The sequence below is a fragment of the Haliotis asinina genome, chromosome 15, assembly GCF_037392515.1.
Source record: "Haliotis asinina isolate JCU_RB_2024 chromosome 15, JCU_Hal_asi_v2, whole genome shotgun sequence".
Lineage (NCBI taxonomy): Eukaryota > Metazoa > Mollusca > Gastropoda > Lepetellida > Haliotidae > Haliotis > Haliotis asinina.
This window is the reverse complement of record NC_090294.1, coordinates 30932662-30959795: the sequence shown is the minus strand read 5'-3', so window position 1 is coordinate 30959795 and position 27134 is coordinate 30932662. Positions and strand designations below refer to the sequence as shown.

At 40.5% G+C, this 27134-nt stretch overlaps 1 protein-coding gene across 2 annotated transcripts in view; it reads left to right on the top strand.

The window, feature by feature from the left end:
• The window catches only part of LOC137266437 (uncharacterized), a 65759-nt gene extending 38956 nt beyond the window's left edge, over positions 1-26803 (top strand). The window contains exons 2-7 of one of the 2 annotated variants that reach the window (XM_067801936.1): positions 17616-17739; positions 19623-19782; positions 21569-21786; positions 23500-23748; positions 25054-25137; positions 25416-26803. In XM_067801936.1, coding sequence (XP_067658037.1) covers positions 17682-17739; positions 19623-19782; positions 21569-21786; positions 23500-23748; positions 25054-25137; positions 25416-26122 — 1476 coding nt within the window. In that variant the 5' untranslated portion in view covers positions 17616-17681 and the 3' untranslated portion in view covers positions 26123-26803. The remainder of the gene's footprint in view (positions 1-17615; positions 17740-19622; positions 19783-21568; positions 21787-23499; positions 23749-25053; positions 25138-25415) is intronic. The other variant, XM_067801935.1, reaches the window with a different exon arrangement.
• The last annotated feature ends 331 nt before the right edge of the window (positions 26804-27134 follow it).

Below are 27134 nucleotides of genomic sequence, written 5' to 3'. Positions count from 1 at the left end.
TGTCAAATCCAGTGATGGCACGTAAAGACATTTGGGTACGTTTTGTGAAGTTTTACAGACATGCACGCTCTTACAAAGGATGGTTGCTATCAACGCGTATCACTGTTTTGGTTTTATAGTGGGTAATATATCATATATTACATGATCCCCTACCAATCTATACGCCCTCTATTGTCTCTGTCACACGTGCCCTACGTTTAGTGCTATGCATTTAAATTATTATATTTTGACGCTCCTGCAAATATTTCCTACATTATGTTGTCAGCGCTATGTGTATGATTTACACGTAGTGTCTGTTTTTTGTTGCATGATTTATAGCGGCAAGTCTCTGTTCTAATGCGTATTATAGTGAATATATGTGCTTGGTCAGAATTGTGTCCCTTTGCAACTGCCTTGTTGTTTATTTATGTGTTTGATAAGAATATTGTCTCTTTGCAACTGTCTTGTAATGTATGTATGCACTTGGTCAGAATATTGTCGCTTTGCAACTGTCTTGTAATGCATGCTTGTTTGTTTGTTCTTGGTCAAAATATGGCCGCTTTGCAACTGTCTTGTGTACTTATGTTCTTGATCAGAATATTGTCGCTTTTCTACTGTCTTGTAGTGTCTGTATGCACTTGGTCAGAATATTGTCACTTTTCTACTGTCTTGTAATGCATGCTTGTTTGTTTGTTCTTGGTCAAAATATGGCCGCTTTGCAACTGTCTTGTGTACTTATGTTCTTGATCAGAATATTGTCGCTTTTCTACTGTCTTGTAGTGTCTGTATGCACTTGGTCAGAATATTGTCGCTTTGCAACTGTCTTGTAATGCATGCTTGTTTGTTTGTTCTTGGTCAAAATATGGCCGCTTTGCAACTGTCTTGTGTACTTATGTTCTTGATCAGAATATTGTCACTTTTCTACTGTCTTGTAGTGTCTGTATGCACTTGGTCAGAATATTGTCGCTTTGCAACTGTCTTGTAATGCATGCTTGTTTGTTTGTTCTTGGTCAAAATATGGCCGCTTTGCAACTGTCTTGTGTACTTATGTTCTTGATCAGAATATTGTCACTTTTCTACTGTCTTGTAGTGTCTGTATGCACTTGGTCAGAATATTGTCGCTTTGCAACTGTCTTGTAATGCATGCTTGTTTGTTTGTTCTTGGTCAAAATATGGCCGCTTTGCAACTGTCTTGTGTACTTATGTTCTTGATCAGAATATTGTCACTTTTCTACTGTCTTGTAGTGTCTGTATGCACTTGGTCAGAATATTGTCACTTTTCTACTGTCTTGTAATGCATGCTTGTTTGTTTGTTCTTGGTCAAAATATGGCCGCTTTGCAACTGTCTTGTGTACTTATGTTCTTGATCAGAATATTGTCACTTTTCTACTGTCTTGTAGTGTCTGTATGCACTTGGTCAGAATATTGTCGCTTTGCAACTGTCTTGTAATGCATGCTTGTTTGTTTGTTCTTGGTCAAAATATGGCCGCTTTGCAACTGTCTTGTGTACTTATGTTCTTGATCAGAATATTGTCACTTTTCTACTGTCTTGTAGTGTCTGTATGCACTTGGTCAGAATATTGTCACTTTTCTACTGTCTTGTAATGCATGCTTGTTTGTTTGTTCTTGGTCAAAATATGGCCGCTTTGCAACTGTCTTGTGTACTTATGTTCTTGATCAGAATATTGTCACTTTTCTACTGTCTTGTAGTGTCTGTATGCACTTGGTCAGAATATTGTCACTTTTCTACTGTCTTGTAATGCATGCTTGTTTGTTTGTTCTTGGTCAAAATATGGCCGCTTTGCAACGGTCTTGTGTACTTATGTTCTTGATCAGAATATTGTCACTTTTCTACTGTCTTGTAGTGTCTGTATGCACTTGGTCAGAATATTGTCACTTTTCTACTGTCTTGTAGTGTCTGTATGTAGAAAAGTATAATACTTTATGGATGACAACTTCTTTAATTCTATGACGCGACGTTTCGGTATAGCTGGTTCTGTGCTGTGTTGCTTTACTCTTGCTTGAAAACTCTATAACAAGCTATACCGAAACGTCGCGTCATAGAAATAAAGAAGTTGTCATCCATAAAGTATTAGACTTTTCTATTATCCACCAACTTCTAAACTGCCAATCAAACAGATGTATGCATGTACTTGGTCAGAATGTTGTCGTTTTGCAACTTTCTTGCAGTGTATTTATGTACTTTGTGAGATTTGAGTCCCTTTGCAACTGTCCTGTTGTGTATATATGCACTTGGTCAGAATATTGTCACTTTTCTACTGTCTTGTAATGCATGCTTGTTTGTTTGTTCTTGGTCAAAATATGGCCGCTTTGCAACGGTCTTGTGTACTTATGTTCTTGATCAGAATATTGTCACTTTTCTACTGTCTTGTAGTGTCTGTATGCACTTGGTCAGAATATTGTCACTTTTCTACTGTCTTGTAGTGTCTGTATGTAGAAAAGTATAATACTTTATGGATGACAACTTCTTTAATTCTATGACGCGACGTTTCGGTATAGCTGGTTCTGTGCTGTGTTGCTTTACTCTTGCTTGAAAACTCTATAACAAGCTATACCGAAACGTCGCGTCATAGAAATAAAGAAGTTGTCATCCATAAAGTATTAGACTTTTCTATTATCCACCAACTTCTAAACTGCCAATCAAACAGATGTATGCATGTACTTGGTCAGAATGTTGTCGTTTTGCAACTTTCTTGCAGTGTATTTATGTACTTTGTGAGATTTGAGTCCCTTTGCAACTGTCCTGTTGTGTATATATGTGCTTGGTCAGAATTTTGTCCCTTTGCAAGTTTCCTGTTGTGTATATATGTGTTTGGTCAGAATTTTGTCCCTTTGCAGCTGTCTTGTAGTGTATACGTGTGCTTGGTCAGAACTGTGTCCCTTTGCAACTGTCTTGTCTCGTATATATGCGCTAGGTCAGAATATTGTCGCTTTGCAACTGTTTTGCAGTGTGTGTATGTGCTTGATCAGAATTGAGTCTCTTTGCAACTTTCTTGTAGTGTAGGTATGTGCTTAATCGGATATAGTTGTGTTGCATTGGCGTGCCAGATGTGGGCAGATGCTGCGTTCACATTTCACACGCACTATACCTGTGAGGGTCATGGACTGCGGTAATTTATTGAAACGATAAAGTTTCGTGTTCTAAACATGGTGTCGTACCCAGAACATGGGAATCACAGATACAAAACCTAAACCAGAAAATAATTATACATGCTGCAATTGTAACTGGACGTCTAATTAAATCAACGGTCAGCTTCTGACAGAAACATATCACATAGAGGTGACAACATTTGATAGAGTTATGTTTCCATACATACGATGTCCTGTAAGCTAAGGTTGGATGCCGAGAAAGTTGGAAGCCTGCACCACGTGCGAGTAACCTGCATACACATTATAGTCGACATTAATGTTTAATTACCACAATGGCAATACCTTTCCTCTAACTTCGTAGATATGCAGCAAGTCTTGATTACCACACCGGCTTGTTGTTTTCGTGTAGCCATCGCCGCCTGATTTGAACCAATGTAAATTATTCATGTATCAGTCGGCTTGACATATCCTGTGATGCTAGTTGGCGCTGCCGGACTCAAACAGACACTAATCAGTGCAATGTCCTGAAAGGCACGGGACAAATTAATCACTGGAATATTTTACCATTTTGCATTTGTAGACTGACATATAATCTACGAAATACCCTTATCTTATGGCTTGATAAGTCTGAAACAGGGCCCTGTTGTAAGAAAGGTGAAAGTGGATGGTCAATTTATAGCATAAAAATTATACATACGAGATCCCGTGTCTATCACACAGACAACTGCAAAGTAAAATAATGCTTTATAGACGAGCATCATGTTGTATTGTAATTCAGTTATCATTTAGTTTGACAATCTCGACAAGCTCAATGAAGTAAGTAGTGTATGTATCAGCTTTGGGTGGTAACGTTCGCTATGTCGGTTCGTAAACATATTATACCTCACCTAAATTCTTTACAACTGAAGAGCAGCATAATGGATGTTTTACGTTGGAATGCGCTGATTAATTCCCCTTGAAGCACACCGACCTCTTTCTGTGACAAACCGACACACCGAAAACTAGAGTAATTACAGCACATTATCTGCCAATATGACCTGGTATTTCATCAGTAATGCAGTTGAATGACAAGCACACAAACCTGTTTCCCTCAAGCGCCCTGGCTAAACTGCATAACCATGTTGTGCGTGCAAATTGGACCGAGACGTTCACAGGTCTCTTCAAGAGACAATGAACTGATTGATTACAAAGTGAATTATCTTCGGTCCAATTTCCAAATTTCTTCACAAATGAAGTCTTATTTCCCTGCAAAGGAACTGCCAAATTCATTCATGGAACGATACTGGTTTTTCCTTTCATTGATCGTGAAGTAAGAATTTCGCTGCAAATGATTTGACACATTGTTAGCGGTAATAGCTATATCGTAGCGTCATGTTTCCTTGGTCACTTGGAAGAGAAATGGCTGCTGTTCATTATTTTCGCCAAACAGTGGGCCATTTCCCTATTTGTTTTAACGTATCACCCAATCAGAGAAACGAGCTGATATTAGCCCCTGTAAATGGCAGTTGTAATTAGCTCCATCTCGCCATATTATTCCATTCCTACAACTCTGTTCATCCTTCAGGAATCATCCTCGATTTTGAAATCAACAACACGTTTTATTAGTTCTAGTAGTTTGGTTGTTTGATAAACAAACACAGATTAAATGTGTGAATGTTTCCAGAAGTGTTCGTCTTATTGGGACACTTCTACAAACACGCGTGGATTTGAACATGAACTGAAGATTTTACCGGGACTATGTTTGGCGTCATCGAAATGATATTAAAGAAAGCTGTAAACCTTGAAAAGGCATCACTATTTCTTGATCACCAAGAAACGTGAGTGAGTACTCTTTGCTATGACTTTATAGAATCTTGTCTTAAATCACCATTACGTTGATGGAACCGACTGCATACCTACAATAACTGTACATGCTGGAAGTAGATAAACCTTATATGATGCAAAGTATTTTACATTTTACTCTTTACCTGTAGGTAAAATGACCTTATACTGTCAGTCCTTTAGATCAATGACATTAATTAATATCCAGTTAGTCATACCTCAGGCCATATTCAGGAAAACCAGTCATGTGTTTGTCAAAGATATTCAGCTGGAAAGAGGATATGAAAGTATTCAACATCCTAGAGATACCTCATGCCGACTGTACGTGACAAATTTCAAATACATCTACAATCAGTTTTATTATCACTGTGCATGGCTACAGCAACTATAGTAACTACTTTAGAAACATACGACGCTGGAATATGCAAAAACGACTTTTGAAGCCAAACTATACTTGGAGGTATCTGACTTCGAGGAATCAGGATAAACGCGATGCACGCCGAGAAGCACGTGCATTTCACTTTGATCACGTGACCCTCCATTCGCTGAAAATCACTTTTCACCTGTAAATAGCGTGGAAATGCATAGAATGTGACAGTTTCACAACACATTGATAAATTATTCAGTTGTCTGCCAAAGTCACACCGTGATAGGACGTAATTGTTCTTTTTATACGTCACGTTACCAGCTGTTGAACGAGAAAGAGCTGTATGCCCTCTCCAGACTGGTTTGTCTACAGGTTAAGTGACCAGAATGTTTAATTGCCATACATATAAAATCGCCACTTACGACAAACTGGCGCAGTAAGTGATCGATCACACCCAGTGCAACCATATGTCACGATCCAGGATGAAGATCGTTACCTCGTCCTCACTTATGTAAGGAACAGGTTCAGCCCAGCGTCCACAACAGACACTACCACTGGTTGTAAATGGCAGAAGGACGATCATCAGTACCTTGATGCACGGCGATTGCTAACGAGTCCAGATATCATCTCGGATATGCCGACGGGAGAGTCCAGAGTCGACGTGAAAAGGTGTCGTTGGTTGTTTCATTCAGAAGCTAAACCGCAAGGTTGGTGGAGGCGTTATGATTTGGGTGGGGATTGGTAGTCATGGCAGACGCATCTACACATCTGTCGTGGTTGAGTTACAGCTCAAACGTACACAGCGGAGATACTGAGAACAACTGTCTTTCTCAATATAGCGGCAGATCAAAGACGACCCCATACTGCTATGAACAACATGAACTTAAGTAAAACAATGTTCTTGTTCTGCGGTGGGTCTGCTCGACCTACCTGTTACTGACCTTGACTGTTTGACAGTTTTCAGTGCGTGTTAAATGTGATCCCTGTCATTGCACTAAAAGATGAATGACTGTTTTTTTCTTTCTTTGTGTTTCATCTTGATTGAACGTTTCAGCGTCAGCAGGGACAAGTTCTGTTATTCATTTATCACGGAGATTAAACGTTTTATCCCACTGATGAGTTTCTAAAGTAGCTCAGTACCTTATATGCTGACAAATACACGTTGCGTGGACACCCACCCAAAAGCATTCAGGTGATGCGGTTGTTGCGTGTGTGTATCCAGCCACCAAGTGACGACCAAATCGCCTGCTAAGACCAGGAAGATTAGGCAATCAGTTCTGTCGTTTGTATAAAATGGGAATAATATTGACTGCAGTATTCTAATTTCATGTCAATCAATGCATGTTATGAACTCGTTAGAATCCCCACACTGATATAATTCCTGAAGCATACGACAGAGCTGAACATACTGTTGAACACACACCTAACACACTGCTGGTTGGGGTATGTCGAACATGGAAGGTTTGTGTACAAATCCTTGGCCTCAGCTCGCTTCACATATCTGTAAGTATAAATGAGTTAATTTCGGATGATTTGTATCAACATCGATGACTCTGAATTTCATTTACGCATGAACAGGTTTGAAATAGACCCTCGTTGTTCTCAAGCATCATCTCACTGTGTCAAGTGTTGCGTGTTTTGAACTAGTTACTACTGCAACGTTGAAGATAACATGGTAGATGCTAAATTAAGATTGATGATCAAACAGCTGTTATGATACGTCGCGATCGTGCCAACAAAGTTCCTGGCTTTTTTTGATAAGGATTACAGCAAAGCATATCATGAGTGTTTTCAAAATCAGGTTCTACAATTGCCTGAAATTGCCATCACCACGTTAGAACGTTACATTCAACATAAAATCTTTGCTTGCCATTAAGCTTGCTTTAGATCCCGGGAGACGGAAAGACTCGTATGAAACAGCCGATGCTATAGATGTTACGACTAATGTTGACATAGTGATGACGAATGTACCAAACCCTGTCCACATGGTCAGCAGAGAGGTGGGTAAAGGGCGACTACTCTCATTTGTAACACTAGCTAAGGACACAACTGCAACCACGAATGTTGTGTCCCTTTAAAGTACTGTCTACTTATTAATGTTGCTGTTGACATCAATATGGTGCTGGGTAATTTACATTAAAAATTAAAAAAAATAAATTCACGTAATTTATCTCAATAATACCACGAGACTGCTATATCCATATATCCATAGTCTGTACATCAGTCGGGTTTCTTTGAGGAAGAGTTGCGTCTATCTAAACGATACTATTGGAATCAGGCGTTGTCGTAGTTGCTAAGCACTACCAAGTCACTCGTGCTATTTGCATGATTGTCCCACCGGCACTTGGTAAAACAAAGTGGAATAAAATGCATGCTTATTACTCAGTATTTTCAACTGGGGAGGAGTAATTGTATGTGTGAACCAGTCTGGGATGCTATCTGTATATAACTGTCTTGTATACACTGTTAGAACAATGAAACCACATTGGTGCCTTGGCAATAACACGTTCTTTTGCCACTGTTGAATAAATGAACGCCTTCTGATTATAGAAACCTAATAATCATTTTTGCCATGATGACAAGCATGAATAATTGCTATTGAACACGGTCCGACATTTCTCAGATGTAAAATGCAGTGTCAAGGGAAATTCTGAAGATTGGTGCATTGGGAATAACTGTCTATCAACCTCACAAGACTGGAAACAAAGTGAAAATGAATTTAAATGATACTTATATGAACACCCCGTGAATGCTAAGTTTGCAAGACAATCATGCAACATTCTAATCACAAGAAATGTCCCATGTGTCCGTAGGGTGACAGCCTTGCCAGTGCATCTTAGATCGATGACGTTCTACTGGGTAATAACAGTTTACGTCAGGGGATACGTTACTTAAGTCCCAGACCTGCACGTCATCCAAGTGAAGTTAGTCGGCAACCCAAACCAACATACTATCAAAACGCATATTTAGACGAGTTTCTGCTTCTTGTTATGTGGACAGATCTATTTTATGTATCGTGTAATTTGCTGGATTGTCGCCATGAGAAAACGAAAGTTGACGTTGTAAACTAAATTAAACTATTTCCATTATGACAAGGAATTTCCATTTCATGAATCATATTTTATTGTTACAATGCCTATAGGAAATAGTATCAAATAGTAATGATAAAAACGTGTTCGCGGCAAGACGGCAAACATCCCAAACATAAACTCAAACCCTTACCTCGGTAAGTGTTTATATGTAAGTTATATGTTAACCCCTGTACCAAATGAAAAAGAAAGACTTTCTGTGGAGAATTTGTTCGTAGTCTTGGTTTGTCTTGTAATGTATACTTTCTTATATGTGAATTGTTCATGAGAAGAATATGTTTCCATATAAAGCTTCACGACCAAAAATAGGGAAATATAACATTATGAACAACAGCAATTACATATATGTATATAATCCATGAATTAGATTTTAAATCCGATGTATACGATTATACAAGACCAGACTCTGTAATCGAAACAATGTAAACATGCGTATATCAGAACATGTGACTTCCACCGCATGGCGAGGGTACTGATGTGTGCTTAATTAAATTCTTTGTATATACATTAACTGTTTTATCAAAGAACTAGCTCTGACCAACACATGAAGTATCAGTGCTACTACTACTATTGTTACTGCTACTGCTACCGGCTTGTCTCTTCTGTACTATCAGCACATAGTAAGAGTGTGGGACTTTATCTTTAATGATATAACGTGGACATAACATCTCGACCCTCGAGATATAAAGACAATGTCACTTTATAATTAATTTATGGCGTCGACACAGCATAGATTACACGCACTAGTTCACATTTCTCCTTCAGTTGTTACTGTCATGCTGGTTTGTTTCACAGCTGCAGTGACCGTATTCACCTGATGCTAATTTCCCACTTGACAGGACTCTCACTTCACAGACTGTCTTCACCGATTGTTTATTCTTGTCACAAGATATGCATAAGAGGGAGAAGAATATATGAAGGTCCAATAACATATATTAAAACAAATGTTACAGAATGTATATTCATAATATCCAAATACTTGCATATGTCACTGGCTCAAACCAGTAATACTGCCCCCAAATACTTCTAAACTATGCAATGACTAATGCCTAACTACACAAATACTTCTACCATTAGACGCAAAACTGCTGCTGCTACTATTACCAATGTTACTGCTACTGCTACTACTCCTACTACAACTACTACTTCTACTAATACTATTGCAACTACTTCTCCAGTACGACACGTCTACGCCACTACTAATACTATTGCAACTACTTCTCCAGTACGACACGTCTACGCCACTACTAATACTAAGATTAAACGCATTTACATATTATACAAAACGCTTTTACACCTAGAAATAGTTGTACAATTTTGTCATTGTTGTGCAAGATACAGCAAGTCACAGCTATACCTACACACATAATGCAGTGTATTAAACACAACGCAATCTTATGTTCATTTATATGACAGTGAGTGAGTTTAGTTTTACGCAAACCACTCGCCAATCAAGCGATATGGCGGCGATCTGTAAATAATTGAGACTGGACCAGACAATCCAGTGAGAGCATGAACATGGATCTGCGCGACTGGGAACCGATGACGTGTGAACCGAGTCAGAGAGTCTAACCACCCGATCCCTGTTACTCTTATGACAAGCATGGGTTACTCAAGGCCAGTATTCTAACCCGGACCTACACGTGTCAATATATATCACAATAATATACCAGAATTTGTAGTCACGACGCAATATGAATGGTAGTGACCACATAATGACATATATACGTCTTCCTTCATGACCGGAACCCCATAACGTAGAGTTTAACATCTTCCTTCATGACCGGAACCCGATAACTTTAACGTCTTCCTTTATGACCGGAACCCCATAACGTAGAGTTTAACGTCTTCCTTCACGACCGGAACCCGATAACGTAGAGTTTAACATCTTCCTTCATGACCGGAACTCGATAACGTAGAGTTTAACGTCTTCCTTCATGACCGGAACCCGATAACGTAGAGTTTAACGTCTTCCTTCATGACCGGAACCCCATAACGTAGAGTTTAACGTCTTCCTTCATGACCGGAACCCCATAACGTAGAGTTTAACGTTTTCCTTCATGACCGGAACCCCATAACGTAGAGTTTAACGTCTTCCTTCACGACCGGAACCCGATAACGTAGAGTTTAACGTCTTCCTTTATGACCGGCACCCGATAACGTAGAGTTTAACGTCTTCCTTCATGACCGGAACCCTATAACGTAGAGTTTAACGTCTTCCTTCATGACCGGAACCCCATAACGTAGAGTTTAACGTCTTCCTTCAGTGTATTTATGTTAACACAATTCTGTGAAACATGTGCCTATCCATTAGTGTCACTTGTCGTAGTCTATGCTCTTGTTTTACAATCTCTTCGAAAACCATTACTTCTGTGGTTACATTCTTACCTTGGCATAGTAAACATTTGAATTTATGCAAATCCATTCAGGATTATCTCAGAACATTCATACATATTCATAAAGTGTACATCAGTGAGATCGATAATCCACCGTGTGTATATTCAGCATATGAGACAACAGTGTTGGGCAAGATGAAACCTTAGCTTGGTGTATATAATCCTAATATTCAATTACATTACATGATTAAAGTGCCGATCATATTTCAAACATTCTGATCATTAAACAGAATGTTCCAATTTTGAAGACATGCAAAGAATTTCAGCCCCTTTCAGAATTGCACTAATTGAGACAGTTGCATGTTCCACCAGCGACGGCCATTGATGATGCCTATATATCACTTCTTCCATTTCTACATAACGATACGATCTTTCTCATGTTTCTCACGCCTCTCGTGTATTAATTATCTGTCATTACCTGGATACTGGGCTACGGCAGATTGACGTGATTAGGTCCTTCGTGGTGCGTGATTTCGCGATTATCCGTCTCAGTGATATGTGTTTGTGTCTAAGCAGGAGATTGCCAGCTATCACACGCTTGATAAAAAAATTGAACACAATAATTAACAAATGGCAAAACAATTAAATTACCTGCGTGAGATTCTACAATGAATAAACGCATATCAGTTTGTACTTGTACCACACGCATTACTGTTGAAATGTCGAGGGTGTGGAAGAACGTTTTCTAAAGAACACCCTGTGAATTTGGGGAAAAGTCATCGCACCACCGCATATTTTTCATAGCATCAGTATGTTACCTACAGCAAAAGAACTTATCCAAACCCCGACCAAATTCACTGTCTGGTTAGACTGACACTCAAGGTACGAATAATGGCAAATCCAAGCGCAAAAAAAAAAAAAAAAAAAAAAAAAAAATGTAGTTTATTCATGAAACATGAATTCATTTTGTAGTTCTAATATCAATGGTTGTATGGGGTTAACTGGTGCGGTCATGTTCAAGATTCCGGCATACAATCCTCAAGAATTCACACAAATATCGATAACCGAACACAGTGTAGATATCTGGTGCAAACTCCGCCAATTGTTTCAATGTATCTCGTTGTCTGTGTGTTTCTGCGGGACCAAACACGACCTTGGCCATCAGTCATGAACAAAATATGTCCACCTTGTCCGACCAGTGGAACCTTCCCATGGCCTCATATTTTAGTGACGTCGTAATGGCTCCATGCTAAACGCCCTACTTTAAGCTCTGGATACAACAAGGACCGTCTGAATAGTTGTACAACTATATACTATGCCGACTTCAGGAATCTCTGTTGGCCAAACGACGACGTTTTAACTCGCCAGATGGCATGAGGGGGATGAGGTTGTGTGGTTCTGAGAGTTGTAACACTTGACCAGTCTGAACATAGACGGCTCCAAACGTCACTGCTTTGCTCATGTTTTCTGACCTGATAGACGACCACGGATAGCAACCAACATCTCTTGCCAGTATTTGTGTAGCTTGCCATATCTAAGCAGTTGCCCGTTGAGAAGGCAACACGCCTTTAAACCAAACCATTGACTATCTGGACAAATCTGTTTGTCACCATGCTTGTTGCTAGAAATAACTACTTGCCAAAAAGGAAAATGTCACTTGGATTACTTGCTTGTTACTACAAATAACTACTTGCCAAAGAAAACCCGAGCTAGAGTCCATTTAGTATGCAAAACATTCAGAATGTTAGATAATACGTATTAGAATCGCGGGCTTTATCTTTGGTAGTCTAAATCCTCTCCTGGGCGGCTGTGTGCAGGAACGGGGATGCTACAAGTCAGTTATTTGCTGGCAATGTATGGTGTAAGTTGTAATCTAAAGAATACGAAATGCTTAGAATTATCCGATGTTACTTCTGTAGAAATATTCTCCAGGCGCCGATGTCTCTTCGGGTGAACATTGATCAGTGTCATACTCAAACGTCTATATAACAATGGCAATAATAGTAATAATATGAGAAAAAAACACACCTATCAAAACACATATTTGTTCAGGCAGTACCAACTCGATCATAGCATGATAAATGCAAAATGTCGGCCTTACACCGCATGATATCACCTGCAAAAACATATGAACTTGAACACTCTTCTTACTGTCATTATACTCGCGACGCCAACGGCTGTGAGAACTATATACACGACTCTCTCTCATACCCGGTAGAATTGCATACACGATTCTCTTTCATACCTGTTAGAATCAAATACACGACTCTCATATCTGTTAGAACTATGTACACGACTCTCATTCCTGGTAGAACTATATACACAACTCTCATACCTGGTAGAACTATATACACTACTCTCATACCTGGTAGAACTATATACACTACTCTCATACCTGGTAGAACTATATACACTACTCTCATACCTGGTAGAACTATATACACTACTCTCATACCTGGTAGAACTATATACACTACTCTCATACCTGGTAGAACTATATACACTACTCTCATACCTGGTAGAACTATATACACTACTCTCATACCTGGTAGAACTATATACACTACTCTCATACCTGGTAGAACTATATACACTACTCTCATACCTGGTAGAACTATATACACGACTCTCATACCTGGTAGAACTATATACACTACTCTCATACCTGGTAGAACTATATACACTACTCTCATACCTGGTAGAACTATATACACTACTCTCATACCTGGTAGAACTATATACACTACTCTCATACCTGGTAGAACTATATACACTACTCTCATACCTGGTAGAACTATATACACTACTCTCATACCTGGTAGAACTATATACACGACTCTCATTCCTGGTAGAACTATATACACTACTCTCATACCTGGTAGAACTATATACACTACTCTCATACCTGGTAGAACTATATACACTACTCTCATACCTGGTAGAACTATATACACGACTCTCATACCTGGTAGAACTATATACACTACTCTCATACCTGGTAGAACTATATACACTACTCTCATACCTGGTAGAACTATATACACTACTCTCATACCTGGTAGAACTATATACACTACTCTCATACCTGGTAGAACTATATACACAACTCTCATACCTGGTAGAACTATATACACTACTCTCATACCTGGTAGAACTATATACACTACTCTCATACCTGGTAGAACTATATGCACGACTCGCACTAGACTAGCACTACCCCGTGCTATGAAATGAACATACCCTGTGCTAAGAAAATACTAAAGTATTGTCGGAAATACAAATAAACTATGTTTGTTTTTGTTACGTTTATCTCAACAGTTTATGTAGTTCATATGCGAGGATGTGAAACATCGGTTTAAATATGTTCGGCCTAACTACACTTCCAGTGGTTAGGAGACAGGAAACGTGAAAATGGAACTTACTGAGAAGAGATAAGTACAGAAATGGGTAATGCGGATTTTTTCCAAAGTGACTTATTTAGAACAAACCATGGCTTCATACAAATTAGAGTGCGATGATATTGTATTTATTTTTACCACTGGCACTTTTTAAATGCCCATTTTGAAATTACACTTAGCTTCATTATAAACGATAGCTGTTGTAAAAAAAAGTAACTTTCATGCTAAAACTACTAAAGATGTAGCTACCATGGAGACTAACTATCACTATAAAAAGCAACAGGTAGGAGGGGTCTTCTCAAAAGCAAAACCAGGATGGGTGAGGCAGACGATGGATAGGATCGGGTTGAGTGATGTGACAGATAAGATATGATAATTCTATCGGGGAATTAAGGTAGGGAAGTACACGACATGTTCTAACATAATTTTATAACAATATCCAGTCCGGTCGATCTATATATTTTGAGAGATTTCATACGATGCTGTTTGGTATCATACTCATTTACATATCTTAACATAAACTTCAAAGACAAGTAAGATATTAATCAATAGATGAGACATATTCAACACACACGAAAAGCTAAAAATATCTTTGAAATCGCCCCGGGTTCAAGTAGGCAGCGCATTCATTTCGTGCCATACCTGGCTGAGGGACCAAATTGCCCATCTGTATTGTTTTGAGCAGCTATTCTTATTTGATTTGCTCGATTTTACGAGTGGACATGATTTTCTGGATATCCTCTTACGCATCCTACTGAATGCCCAGTTAGGCCGAACTGAGTTATTTCCACATATCCTGTTTGCAGTTGTGTAAATTTAAGGGATACAGGGTAACAGCCTAAGACCATTTTTCTGTTTCCGACACTACTTTATTAGTAAAACAGAAAGAATGAAGTTCTTAAACTACAACTTGAAACTTTCCTCACAATGTCTGTACTTGGTGGCAAAGGCACGTTTTAAAGGGGCCGCAAAGATACCTCACATAGTCACGTAAATGAGCGATTGGTCAGATGAAAAAGCGAGTCATATTGTTGATGGTATTGCTGTGAACATAATATTGCCGTTGTAGGATTTAGTGTTCTCGGAATTGTTGTTCAGGCATATTTTTAGAGTTAAGGAGTAACCCACTAAAACTGGGGACCAGATACCACTGGAGATGGATAATCCATAATCATCCAGGTTTCTTTGCATGTAAAGAGGCAACTCCGCAGTACGCCCATTTATGAACATGCTCGTTTGTTTGTATTCCGTACGCTGATGGGTGTTTACTGCCTGACAATATGTATCCGTTGGGATGCTTCGCGTGTCAACATTTGTATTACTAAACAAATTGATACGCCATTCAAAATAATTCTGTTGCAACATAATGCATGTTAAGTATTATGTACAATGTCATTAATAAAAACAGAGTATTTGATTTGCTAGCAGTACACTTGCGTAACATTTCCTGTGACTATCTGATGATTAGGAAAAGTAAAGCCTACCGTCTATTGTTGCCATCAAGCGCCCTTGGCACTATATTGTTTTGCTAGTCACACCCCATAATCAGTAGCAAATGCTTTCTTGGCATGGCAGAGACAGCCATAGTCCCCCGTAGGTTAAACAAATAGTTTTTGTGCTCTACACAGAATAGGTTTTAAAAAGTCTAGTTTCTTGCAGGGGATAGAACATGGGTAGGATGAGCATGAACAATGAGTGTTTCCACGCGGTGCCTTTGGCATCTTTGTATCAGATTACTTGTAGTAACGGAACCAACAATACTCTCTCACAGTCGAAACAATCACTATCTTTTGCAGGCCGTTAGACTATACATCCGCCAAGTGAGACAGTCGCCGGAAAGTCATTACCACAGCTTATCGTACCGTTTGCTGTAAATTGACATCTATTCCTGATTTATTGCAACACTGGATGCACCAGGATTGCATCATTTCTATGACTGGGAAATACTGAATCTTTAATACAAGGCACTTAGAATATATGTTTGGATTAATGAAAGAGTGCCTTGTCCAATCCAGTTTACGTGATTCTGTTGATATATTTTACTTAAGGGTTAAGAAGTACTTACGAATGAATTATGAATTAGCGTAAGAGTATTAATGATGCTATAATGCCGTAGATCTTGGCGTTTTATGAGTTTAACCTCTGCGGTCTCTGTTTAGATGACCTTGGCATTTTGTGTGAGTGTTTCAAATGCAGTTCCTCATTTCAACTGTAAAATATTTATTTCTGACGAACACTAAGCGTTTGTGACAGAATTCTGTGTTGAGACAGCATGTGCTTAACTGATATAGTCGAGATTTCTTTTCTCGGCGGTAATTGCATACAGTTTGACTAGTCATATACATTCGGATGCAGGGTGATGGCTCGAGGAGGTACAAATGACTGTACAATAGGGGACGAAGTATGCCATCGACTGCCGTGAAGAACGTCTCCTTTTGCTATAAACATATTAAGTATTCTGTCGATGAGATATTGATCTGACTAGAGAAAGCGTGGCAGATTGATCCATTGGTATACAGCTTGTCGTCTTTACCAATAAGAGATGAAGCTGGTTGTATAGTGTGGCCTGAATGGTTTAAACAATGCATAGTACGAGTGCTGAGAACGTCATCCCTCCAAACCACATGCAGGTTGCTCTCAACTAACATACTCTAACGGTAAGCAGTGTTTTATACATGTTAAAAGTGATGTTGAGACATATTTCAAAACGACAATATAACCAGCTTATCCTGCCTTATCATTACATACATTAAGCTATGCACAGCTTAGGTGGTTATCACATATACACGTACATCAGGTCGCTGAAAAGTCAAGTGGTGATTATTTTTATTTCCTTATTTGTAGGCGATTAGTTGTTTTGGCATTTCTAAAAGACATTTTATGACTATTAAATGACCGAGTTATTGTGACTAAACTCACAAATTCCTCACACAGTTTACTGAAGAACGCTTTTTAGTATTTCCATTTAATCTGTGAGTACGTTTTGCGTTGAGAGCTCTTGCTATATTTATGAAACGATACATGTGTTCTCGGCTTTAATAAGAACAATAGCAAAAACATAATATTAATTTTATTTCAAAGTTTAATTTATTGTCGAACATTAAATTGGGCAAATCCAAGAACTAAATTAAAGGCCAAAAGTGCGTCACACAACGGTCTGGCAGTCAAACAACCAACTCAGTTCTTACACTTTTAGTTCTTATTGACTTTGCGTTGAATTCTAAAAGACTTTATCCTCGGTCTCAACCCTATATACATTATCTGAGCTATTTTGCAGATACATCGATGTTCGGGGTGAGAATTTGAACAATGGGACAATGACGGAGGACGAATACCACACCAAGCATGGGTTTATCATTGTGCATTGTAGAGTATTTTCCAGGACTGACACCGCGAGTATACGGGGCTCATCTAATTAGTGATTGAAAGGCCACACTGTATCACACAAAACATGTCAGTTAATGTAGGTACTTGCAAAGTATAAGGTTATTTGTTGTAATGGCGTCTCCTATAGTTTCAGGGTTCCCGGAATAATGCCTTGACTAGATCATACATCTGCGCATGACGAAAGGCCATCATCATGCGCGCGTCTCTCATTCTCATCTTGGCTGATCCATGGTTGTGGACCACACTGTACAGTAAGTATGTATCTGATCCACTGCTGGGAACCACACTGTCCACTAGGTATATAGATGATCCAGGGCTGTGGATTTTTCTATATAGTAAGTATATAGTTAATCCATGCCTGTGGACCACGCTTTCCATTAGGTATATAGATGATCCATGCCCGTGAACTACAATGTTCACTAGCTGTACCACACTGTACATTTGGTATATAACTGATCCACTGCTGTTATCCACACTGCACCACAATAAGTGTACAGCTGATCCATGGGAATGGACCACACTGTACAGTAAGTACATAGCAGATTCGTGTGTAAGTGTAAAATTATTTCGTGAAATAAATATGATGATTATAACAGTATGGTTGTAAATAAAAGCAGGACTGTTTTAGTAGTGCCCGACATGAAGGTGTACTTAGGGTATATAACTGTCCTCCAGAAAAACATGGAGAGGGAAGATCTTTTTCCAAGTGTTAGGACTAGTCGGGTCATCCTGCCACGTACATTCGTTTGTACGTTAGTTTGTCGTTTTAACGCCCTCGGGACAGACGTTCGACTGACCAAAAGCATCAATCTACGCAACTAGGATTCGATGATATCCATCAACCAAGTCAGCGAGTCTGACCACCCGATCCTGTTAGTCTTACGACAAGCATGAGTTGGTGAGGACCAATTCTAACCTTGACGGGCAGCTACACACATTAAAATCCCTAACTGAAGAAAGGCTTTGTGATGTGCATCAAAGAATCATGGCCGTGCCCGTGCATCCTTGATTTCACTATACCTAATGTCCTCATTTAAAAGATTCATATTTGCCCAAAGAAAGTGGCTCCAGGGAAAAGCTCTCTTGTAACTGCTGGATACATCACAACAGGCACATTGTTAGTATAATAAGCAATTTACTAACGTAATGGCCAATTGTGTTGCAAACGTACTTTCCTCGACTCTTAGCCAACCATGTATATGATTCTTTACAGTGGACTTGTCAATTGGTGATGTCCTAAGTAACACTACAGAGTGACTTCTCAGTAGGTTAGTCATCCATAACCAGGAAAATCGTTGAACTGTGAAATAACATTTCATTCCTTGCACATTGCAGAGAGAGTTTACAAATGGTCGACATACCCGGGGAACTGGGTATGAACACACTTCCATAGAAGGCTATCTCTTGACACTCTGAGAAACGCCATCAGCCAAGACCCGTGAAGATACGGGCTAGACTTGGTCTTCAGGGCCTGTATTTCCTAAGCTCTCTTTGCGCTATGATCGTCGTAAGTGCTACACCATTAACATTAACTTACGACTATTTTAGCGCTAAGTGAGCTTCGAAAATCTGGGCCCAGCAACCCATGCTTGTCGTTGGAGGCAACTAACAGGATCGAGTGCTCAGACTCTGGCTTGAGGAAATGGTTAAGCAATGTGTGCCAAAGAAACCATGTTACCCGATACCATACCCGAAAGAGGTGTCAGCAATAACAGCAGTAACAGAAGACAGCCTTCGGTCCAGTTTACACTTTGTTGTCTATTATGGTTAAATATCTTCAGTGTGTAGGACCAATACACAGCGTGTAGGTGCGAGGAGAAGTTTAAACTACGTGCATGCACTTGTACCTGCATGATCTGTATAACGAGGCATCAGTAGCGACACAGGAATACAAAAGACGCCTTTCGTGAACCAGATTGCAGACATCTTCTCTAAGTACAATGTATATAGCAGCCCAGATTTTTTAACCTTAAAATGAAGAGTAATTTAGACATGTTTGATAAGAAAGCTAAAGGTCCAACACTGAACGCAATTAATTGTACACGGGAAATGTTCTTCTTGTTCAAAACAAATGGCTTCGACTTCCAGTTCAGGTGAGATCGCCATGCTACCATGTACGTGTTCCCTGCTTCAGGTGTCGGGGGCATGGACGAGGAATACGAATCTGCACGGTCCTACGTCCTTAACCCCCTGAGACTGTCCTGGGGGGACGCGGCGAGTGCATGCCGTGAGATGGGGGGAGATCTAGCGGTCATAAGGAGCATATCCACTCTTCCTACCATACAACTGGAAGGGTACGTTTCTTGACAAGTGCATTTCATCTAAACTAGTGGAGAAAAGAAAGTGAACACCCTTATTAATGATCGATAAAATCAAACCACAACATATGTTGTTTTAAGCCACAGTACATTTAATTTAACCAGCATCTGGGACAATTGCACCAACAGTACTCGTGTCTATGAGAAACTCATCACAGATGAAGAACGCGTGTCATGTATAATGGACAGAGGGGTAGGAATATTAATGTTTACAGTGACAACAGGAGTCAAACATGGAATGTCTCAGTCATTTCAAGTCTTTGATCACGCATACGCATCCTTAGTAACGTTTGTGACCACCTCTGGCAGCCATACACGCCCAAACTCACCATCTCATCGATGTCGCCAGCCGACGAATGACGTAATTCGGAATGCTATCCAACTCTTTCCTGGGAAGTTCTTGTCTGCTTGCTGGGGGTTGTGTCGTCTTCTCACCTGACGATTGAGGTGATCCCACAAGTGCTGTATGGGGCTAAAGTACATTGAGCGTGCTGGCCATGGATATTCTGGGCGTTCAAGAAGTTCTGGACAATTCGTATTGTGAGTGGTTTCTCGTTGTCGGGTTGCAGTAGTGTTCCCTGTTGTTGCTGACGAAGAAATGGTATTGCCAAGGGTTGAAGAATGTCATCTCTGTATCTTTCAACGTTCAAGTTTCCACGTATTACGACCAATCGTGTATGTTGATTCCCACTAATTCCACCTCACACCATCACACCACATCCTGCAAAAAGATGCACTTCTTGGACGCAGTTCGGGGCTAGTCTTTCTCCCTTACGACGGTGTACCCGCACCCGTCCTTCATCATGAAACATAGTGAATCGACTTTCGTCTATAAACACCACTCGCTGCCAATATCGTACCAGGCAGCGACGTACAGTCCTTAAACACCGAAACCGACGACGACGATGTTTCTGGGCCAATGCCATACCTGCAGTGGACGTCGAGCTCTGATACCTGCTGCACGTAAACGTCGGCGTAGTAGCACGGTACGTCGACTGATGACATGTCCAAGAGTCGTTGCCGCCATTTCCGTTGCCTTGACGGCAATGTTGCGCAGATGGGGAGCACGCACATGGCGGTCTTGTTGTGGTGTCGTCACACGTACTCTGGCTGATAGTGGCCTGTCTTGGGTGCTGCCACTCTGCCGGTAACGCTGGAACAGCCTGGTGGTGGTACCAAATGTACAATTCTGGATCCTTGCAATATGGCTGTTGTTAATGCCCATCTGCCTCATATCTATGGCCCTCTCTCTCTCTCTCTTGCGCTGTTAGCCGTGGCATAAATTCTGTGATGTACTGTCAGCTAAGATGTATGGCTACCGATTCGCTGCCTTTTCATACCAGTTCTCGACAAGCATTGTGCAAAATCTCCGTAATTGCCATTTTTCGCCAGTTCACGTGCTTCTACACAACCAACATGCGGCGTATGGGTGCATGAATAGTCAGTGTGTGTGAGAACCGTTTCGGCCTGAAAGTATTTTACTAACTTGAACAACTTTGCCATAAATTCAAAACAGAAAGTGTTCGCTTTCTTTTGCTCATGAGTTTATTAGGATATGGCTCCTCTTTCTACGGGTTAGTCTATAGAGGGTTAGTCTTATCATGTCCCAACAAGAGGAAGGAAAGGTTGGGCTGCATGCAAGTTGCTGTTCATATAGAAGTACGCTGAGCATTGTTCCGTGCAGTTGATGGCCATCCATTCTTGGATACACCAATGTTCGCAACAAACATTTTTCAAGATGGTTCCGTCGTTGTATCCTCAGAGACTGGACATTCTGGATCGGCCTCAAGAAGAACGAAGATGGCAGATGGCTATGGACTAATTCTGATACACCGATATGGACAAATTGGCAGACAACCTACTTCCGAGACTTACCGGTCCCCAAGTTTGGCTGTGCCTCTGCTGTCACCATGATGCCGTATTGGTGGGCACCTAAGAACTGCACTTCTCCGCTCCCATCACTTTGTGAGCTTCAGGAAGGTGAGGTCTGTGTGTATGCAGGTATTCGTGGTCAGGAAAGTTATACCTCATACACGTTATAGCGATATATACCTAAGTGTGTGTGTATGTGTGTGTGCACGTGCGTTTGGGGCACGCGGGTTTGTGCGTGCCTATCTGTGATTAAAACTATGTATATATGCCTGTACGTGAATGTGCACGATTAACTCTGTGAGAGTACCGTGCGTATCACTGTGTGTATACTTGTAGGTATGAACATACATGGTTAAATCTCTGCGCGTTCGTGTGTAGGGGGATGTGTGTGTGTGTGTGTGTGAGAGAGAGAGAGAGAGAGAGAGAGAGAGAGTGTGTGAGTGTGTGTGTGTGTGTGTGTGTGTGTGTGTGTGTGTGTGTGTGTGTGTGTGTGTGTGTGTGTGTGTGTGTGTGTGTGTGTGTGTGTGTGTGTGTGTGTGTGTCCATACCTGTACAAGAGATAATCTACAGCAGGGATAGGTTACTCGCTTGCTTTCTTTACCATTTGTACTAATTAGTGTGTGCCTCGTCATGCAGACACGCAACTTCGGCTGCGTGTAACAGTACTTCGCCCAGTTTCTTGTATCAATAGGAAATATTTGTGAATGGTTGAAGGAAAGAGTCTACTTTGAGACATTTTTTAAATTAGAAATTAATTCAGATATGTTATTGCATATGAGGATTGGCACGGACATTGACAGAATATTACACTGTCACGCACTCCTCAAAACAGAAAGGTTTAAACTATCACAAAGCTTTGAAAGCACCTTTCCCGATTTGTCAAAAGTTAAGATCAACAAGAAAGAAAAATATTAATGGTTTTAAAACACCCAAGTATCACGAGCATCGATGGCGGATCAGATCAGATAGGCGATATGTCATATTTTTCACACACCTCAAATACACCTTAACAATTATTCAAACGTTACGAAATTATCACTATTGCTTGCAAAAACCTTTCACATGACGGTATAATCTCCTCATTAAAATTAAAGGTGTATGTGAAAGAAGTTTCTAAAGCAATAACTATAAACACTCAAACAACGCCATGTAGAATAATTGTAATGGCGGGTCACATCATATCAGCGATAGGCATATTTTTCATAATTATCAAATACACACTAACATATTTTGTAAAAGTTATAAAACTATCACTATTATTTGCAAACACGTTTCAACTAAAGGTATATTTCCCTTCTGAAAATTAGACAAATATATAAAAGAAGGTTTTAGAATTTAGTCTTGCTTCGCTGTGTACCGAGAATTGAAGCCAGTGAGCTATAACATGCCGACTTGAAACATAATTACAAATTTAGCTACTGTACTAATACTGACGTTTAGGGGCGGGTGGTTAAGTGTGATGTGTGTGTGTGTGTGTGGTGCGTGGGCACGAGTGTATACTTGTAGATAAGGTATGAACGTAGGTAGTTAACTAGCTGCGCGCGCGTGTGCGTGCGTGCGTGTGTGTGTGTTTGTAAGTGTGTTTGTGTGTGTGTCCGTGGTCGCGGGCACGGGTGCAAGTGTGTGCATGCTAGTATGCATGAACGTACGTGGTTAACTCTCAACGTTTACGATTATCAGTGGTTTTCACAGATGATTTATAACCATAAATGTGCATAATATGAAACATCGTCAGACACTACTGTATCATGTGTTGGAATTTATGACTACACTTATACTCAGTCCATCCCAGCGTTACTGTGTTTTTTCAAATGCTTGCAGGTGAGTGCACGTTCGTACGTCATAACCACTCAAGCGTCATTTCCAACAACTTGAAGATTCCTTCTGGCGTGGATCTTGAAGAGTGCAAAACTCTCTGTGAGACCGAGACCAACTTCACCTGCCGCTCTTTTGAATACAACAGTAAAAGACATTACTGCCAACTGAGCGACGTGGATCGTTACACCAGTGGAATCAGGTACACAGAGAGCGATGAAGAACTCGACTACTACCATCGTACATGCGATACAGGTAAACATCACTGTCAGTTTCAAGTCTTTGAAGGGCATAAGAATGAAGATTTTATGGATATCAACTTCTTTACATGAAAACACAACGTTTCGGAGTTAATGCTTACTCCTTCATCAGGTGACTGAGAATGGGGGTACAGAGGTGTATTTATATGTACAGGTAAAACAATAACAAAGTAACAAGTGGAATGAATTAACGAAAGCTGGAAGCCAGTATAAACAAGCACTGATAGGAAGCCGACAGTTATGATAACAATGATGGAAGCCAAAGGTAATACATACAGATGATAGGATATGTTTACATGACACAGATAGGGGATAAGGACGATGTACATGGTTGGGGATACGGATGGAAGCCAATGGTGATACATTACGCATGATAGGATGACATAACATCATGATTGGGGATTAAGGATGATGTACATGATTTACATGAGGGTGATGATGTACAAATACAAGTAGATAAGGATGTACACGGGTAGATATACATGAATTACATAGATAGAATGTAGACAGATAGATGAGATTAATTTATCAATAAGTCCCAGGCACTTGGTAGGTACACTCCTTGGTCACGGTTGATTGCTGGTTTCTGTCTCCGGATCTCGATGGCCTCTTGCAGGTTCCTTTGGCGCCAGTTATTGTTGTTGGTAGATAGTATCCTAGTGTCCTCCCATCGAATTGAATGTGCAGGGTTCTTGAGAATGTGCTCAGAGATGGCCGATTTCTGGTCGAGTTTGCTGACGGAGGTCTGGTGTTCCTTCATTCTGGTGTTGATAGGTCTCAGCGTTTCTCCAATGTATAGGTCACCACAGTTGCAAGGGATCTGGTAGATGTATCCTCTCGGGTTAGGGTGTTCACAGCTGGGTCCTTTACCGTTGGCTTTTAGGTAGGTCTTGATGGTCTTGCCACTGGAGAAGGTGACATCGATGCTGGCTTTGGTCTTGATGAGGCGTGATATTTGATGACTGATGGGGCCAAGGTATGGTATGGTTACTCTGATGGGTGATGGAGAAGGCTTGAGGCGGGGTTCTCGGTCCTTGAGGGTCTTTTTGATGGTGGCTGTGACGAGCTGGGGAGGGTAACCGTTGAGTGTGGTGAATGTCTTTCTGAGATGGTCCAGTTCGTTGTTTAGGGCATCAGGATGGCAGAGGGCTTTGGCACGTCAGTTGTACTTCCGTCTTGAAACACTGTCCGTGAAATACAGGTAAACATCACTGTCAGTTATGAGCAGACTGCTCTCAGTGCTGTAATCAACAGTAAGCCACAAGTTATGTACACTACGACTTATCTCCTCTGTCTCCAGGTCGACTAAAGGCTGGATATACCGTCTCTCCCATCGGGATCATCACACAGGAGTACAAGACAACACCAGATCCAACCACACCAGGTGATACATTGTTCACAGTTTGAGTAGACATATGTTGACTTGCAGTGAGAGTAGACAGATGTTGATGGAGGAAACTGTTCACCAACCACTACCGTACTCAGTTGGTACCACGAGTAGTAAGATCTTGGTGCAAAAGCGCAGTCCCAAACCCTACCTTTCGGAGTGGGTAGGTAACACGCCACACAAAACCTGATCAGTCGATGTTTTGTTAAGCTGGATTCGTTTTAGTTTATAATAATCCATGTACGCCTCATAGAGAAATAAATTATATCTTGCAGAACCGACGTCAAGTTTGTTTTGCACACAACTGAAGTCAATTGATCCAAACACGACCGAGCCAGTTCCTGAGGAAGTTAAGGAACTTCAGTCTATGAATGGCGTGTTTAAAGCTCGCCAGACAAAGCTGAAGAGGATCAGCGTCCCTGACTCGAGACCCTCAGCTACGTACGTGGGGTCATCTGCCGTCATCATCTCATTCTCAATCATTGGAGCGATAATCTTATGTGACCTCTTTACCTTGCCACGCCATTGCAGAAACGCACATAGACGATTAAAGCAGAGGAAGAAGAAAGCACCCATAGAGATGACGTTCGCTGATCGGAGTCACCTGAACATCACGGATCACATGAATGGAGTAAAACTGCACATGCAGCATCTTTCTAAAACCAATACATCAACTGATAGCAAGGAAGAAAACGTTGATCCATTGACAAATGCAGAGGTACTAAGTGAACATTCATTCAGTAAGATTATGAACACGGACGTCGGAGAAGACGACATCGTTCCCAATGGAACCTTACAACGCAAAACCTCATCCAGGGCATATGATTGGTCGGATGAGGAGGATCCTACCGAACCACGTGATATCCTTGAAATTGAAATAGAATGCGACACTAATGATGCCAAAAACGAGGATGTTGATCTTGATGCATCTTCAGGTAGTTCAAAGTACATTTACCGCACGTACATGAGCACGGACTTGTGAAGTGCTTGACAGCTGTGCTCACGGTGCTTGTATTCCCATGTTCAATTTGTGCCATATATTTCAGCTGCTTTGTGTGTTTATGGATACTGGGAAAAACAATCCCGCAAGTTAGCCAGATGTACAATGTCACTAGTGTGCTGAAAACAGCAACAAATCGCGGATGGCTGGTCACAGCAACTGTGAAAGTAATAGTTACAGCAACAGAGGTTCAGCCATTGTTTCACCAAGGAATTGATGTTTTAAGGACGAGGGTCGATATAAGGGAATTCCGCTGAAGGTATTTATTCAAGACAACATATGTTCTCTTCGTGATCTACATCCTTATATTTTGTAATAATCATTCGTGCGTATTGCTATGGTACATGATAGCAAAGTATATAAAATATGTTGTATTCGTAATTACACTTTCTCAGTGAAGTGCAGATTCTGGTACTTTTGTTGGGTTCAGTCCCATCCGAATCCAGGCACCTAATCACCAGCACACAAAGTCAGACGCCTAACCCGCTCATCAACCGCGACTTTCTGTGGTGGAATTGTAATCTCAAATACAACCTGTGTCACAATATGACGTAAAAATAATGATTTCGGTATATAACATCTGCCTTTCTTTTACTATATTTGGGGTTTTAAGTTTAATGGTTACACTATGTTTTATAATAAAATAAAGAATTATTCACAATACTTTGTTTGTCGCTATTCTTTATTTGATATGAGAACTCAGTCGTGCCCACATGTGTATTCGTACTGAGCCTTTCGTTCTTTAACGATGACTCATACTAAGTATTGCTCAAACAACACTTTATGCTGGTACACAGTGTGCTCTCCTCTATGTCTCGAGCAAGTAAACCAGCACCGGCGGGTCCTGTGAAGGTTGACAGCAAAGACCTAATGTTCACCTTGTATGATTTTTTTCTGAATGTGTGAACTTTACGATGTGTGAACTTTACGAAGTCTGTAAGGGTCGCCTGTAGCCACTTTAAGATACAAAGTTGAACAAACGTGTATGCCTTGG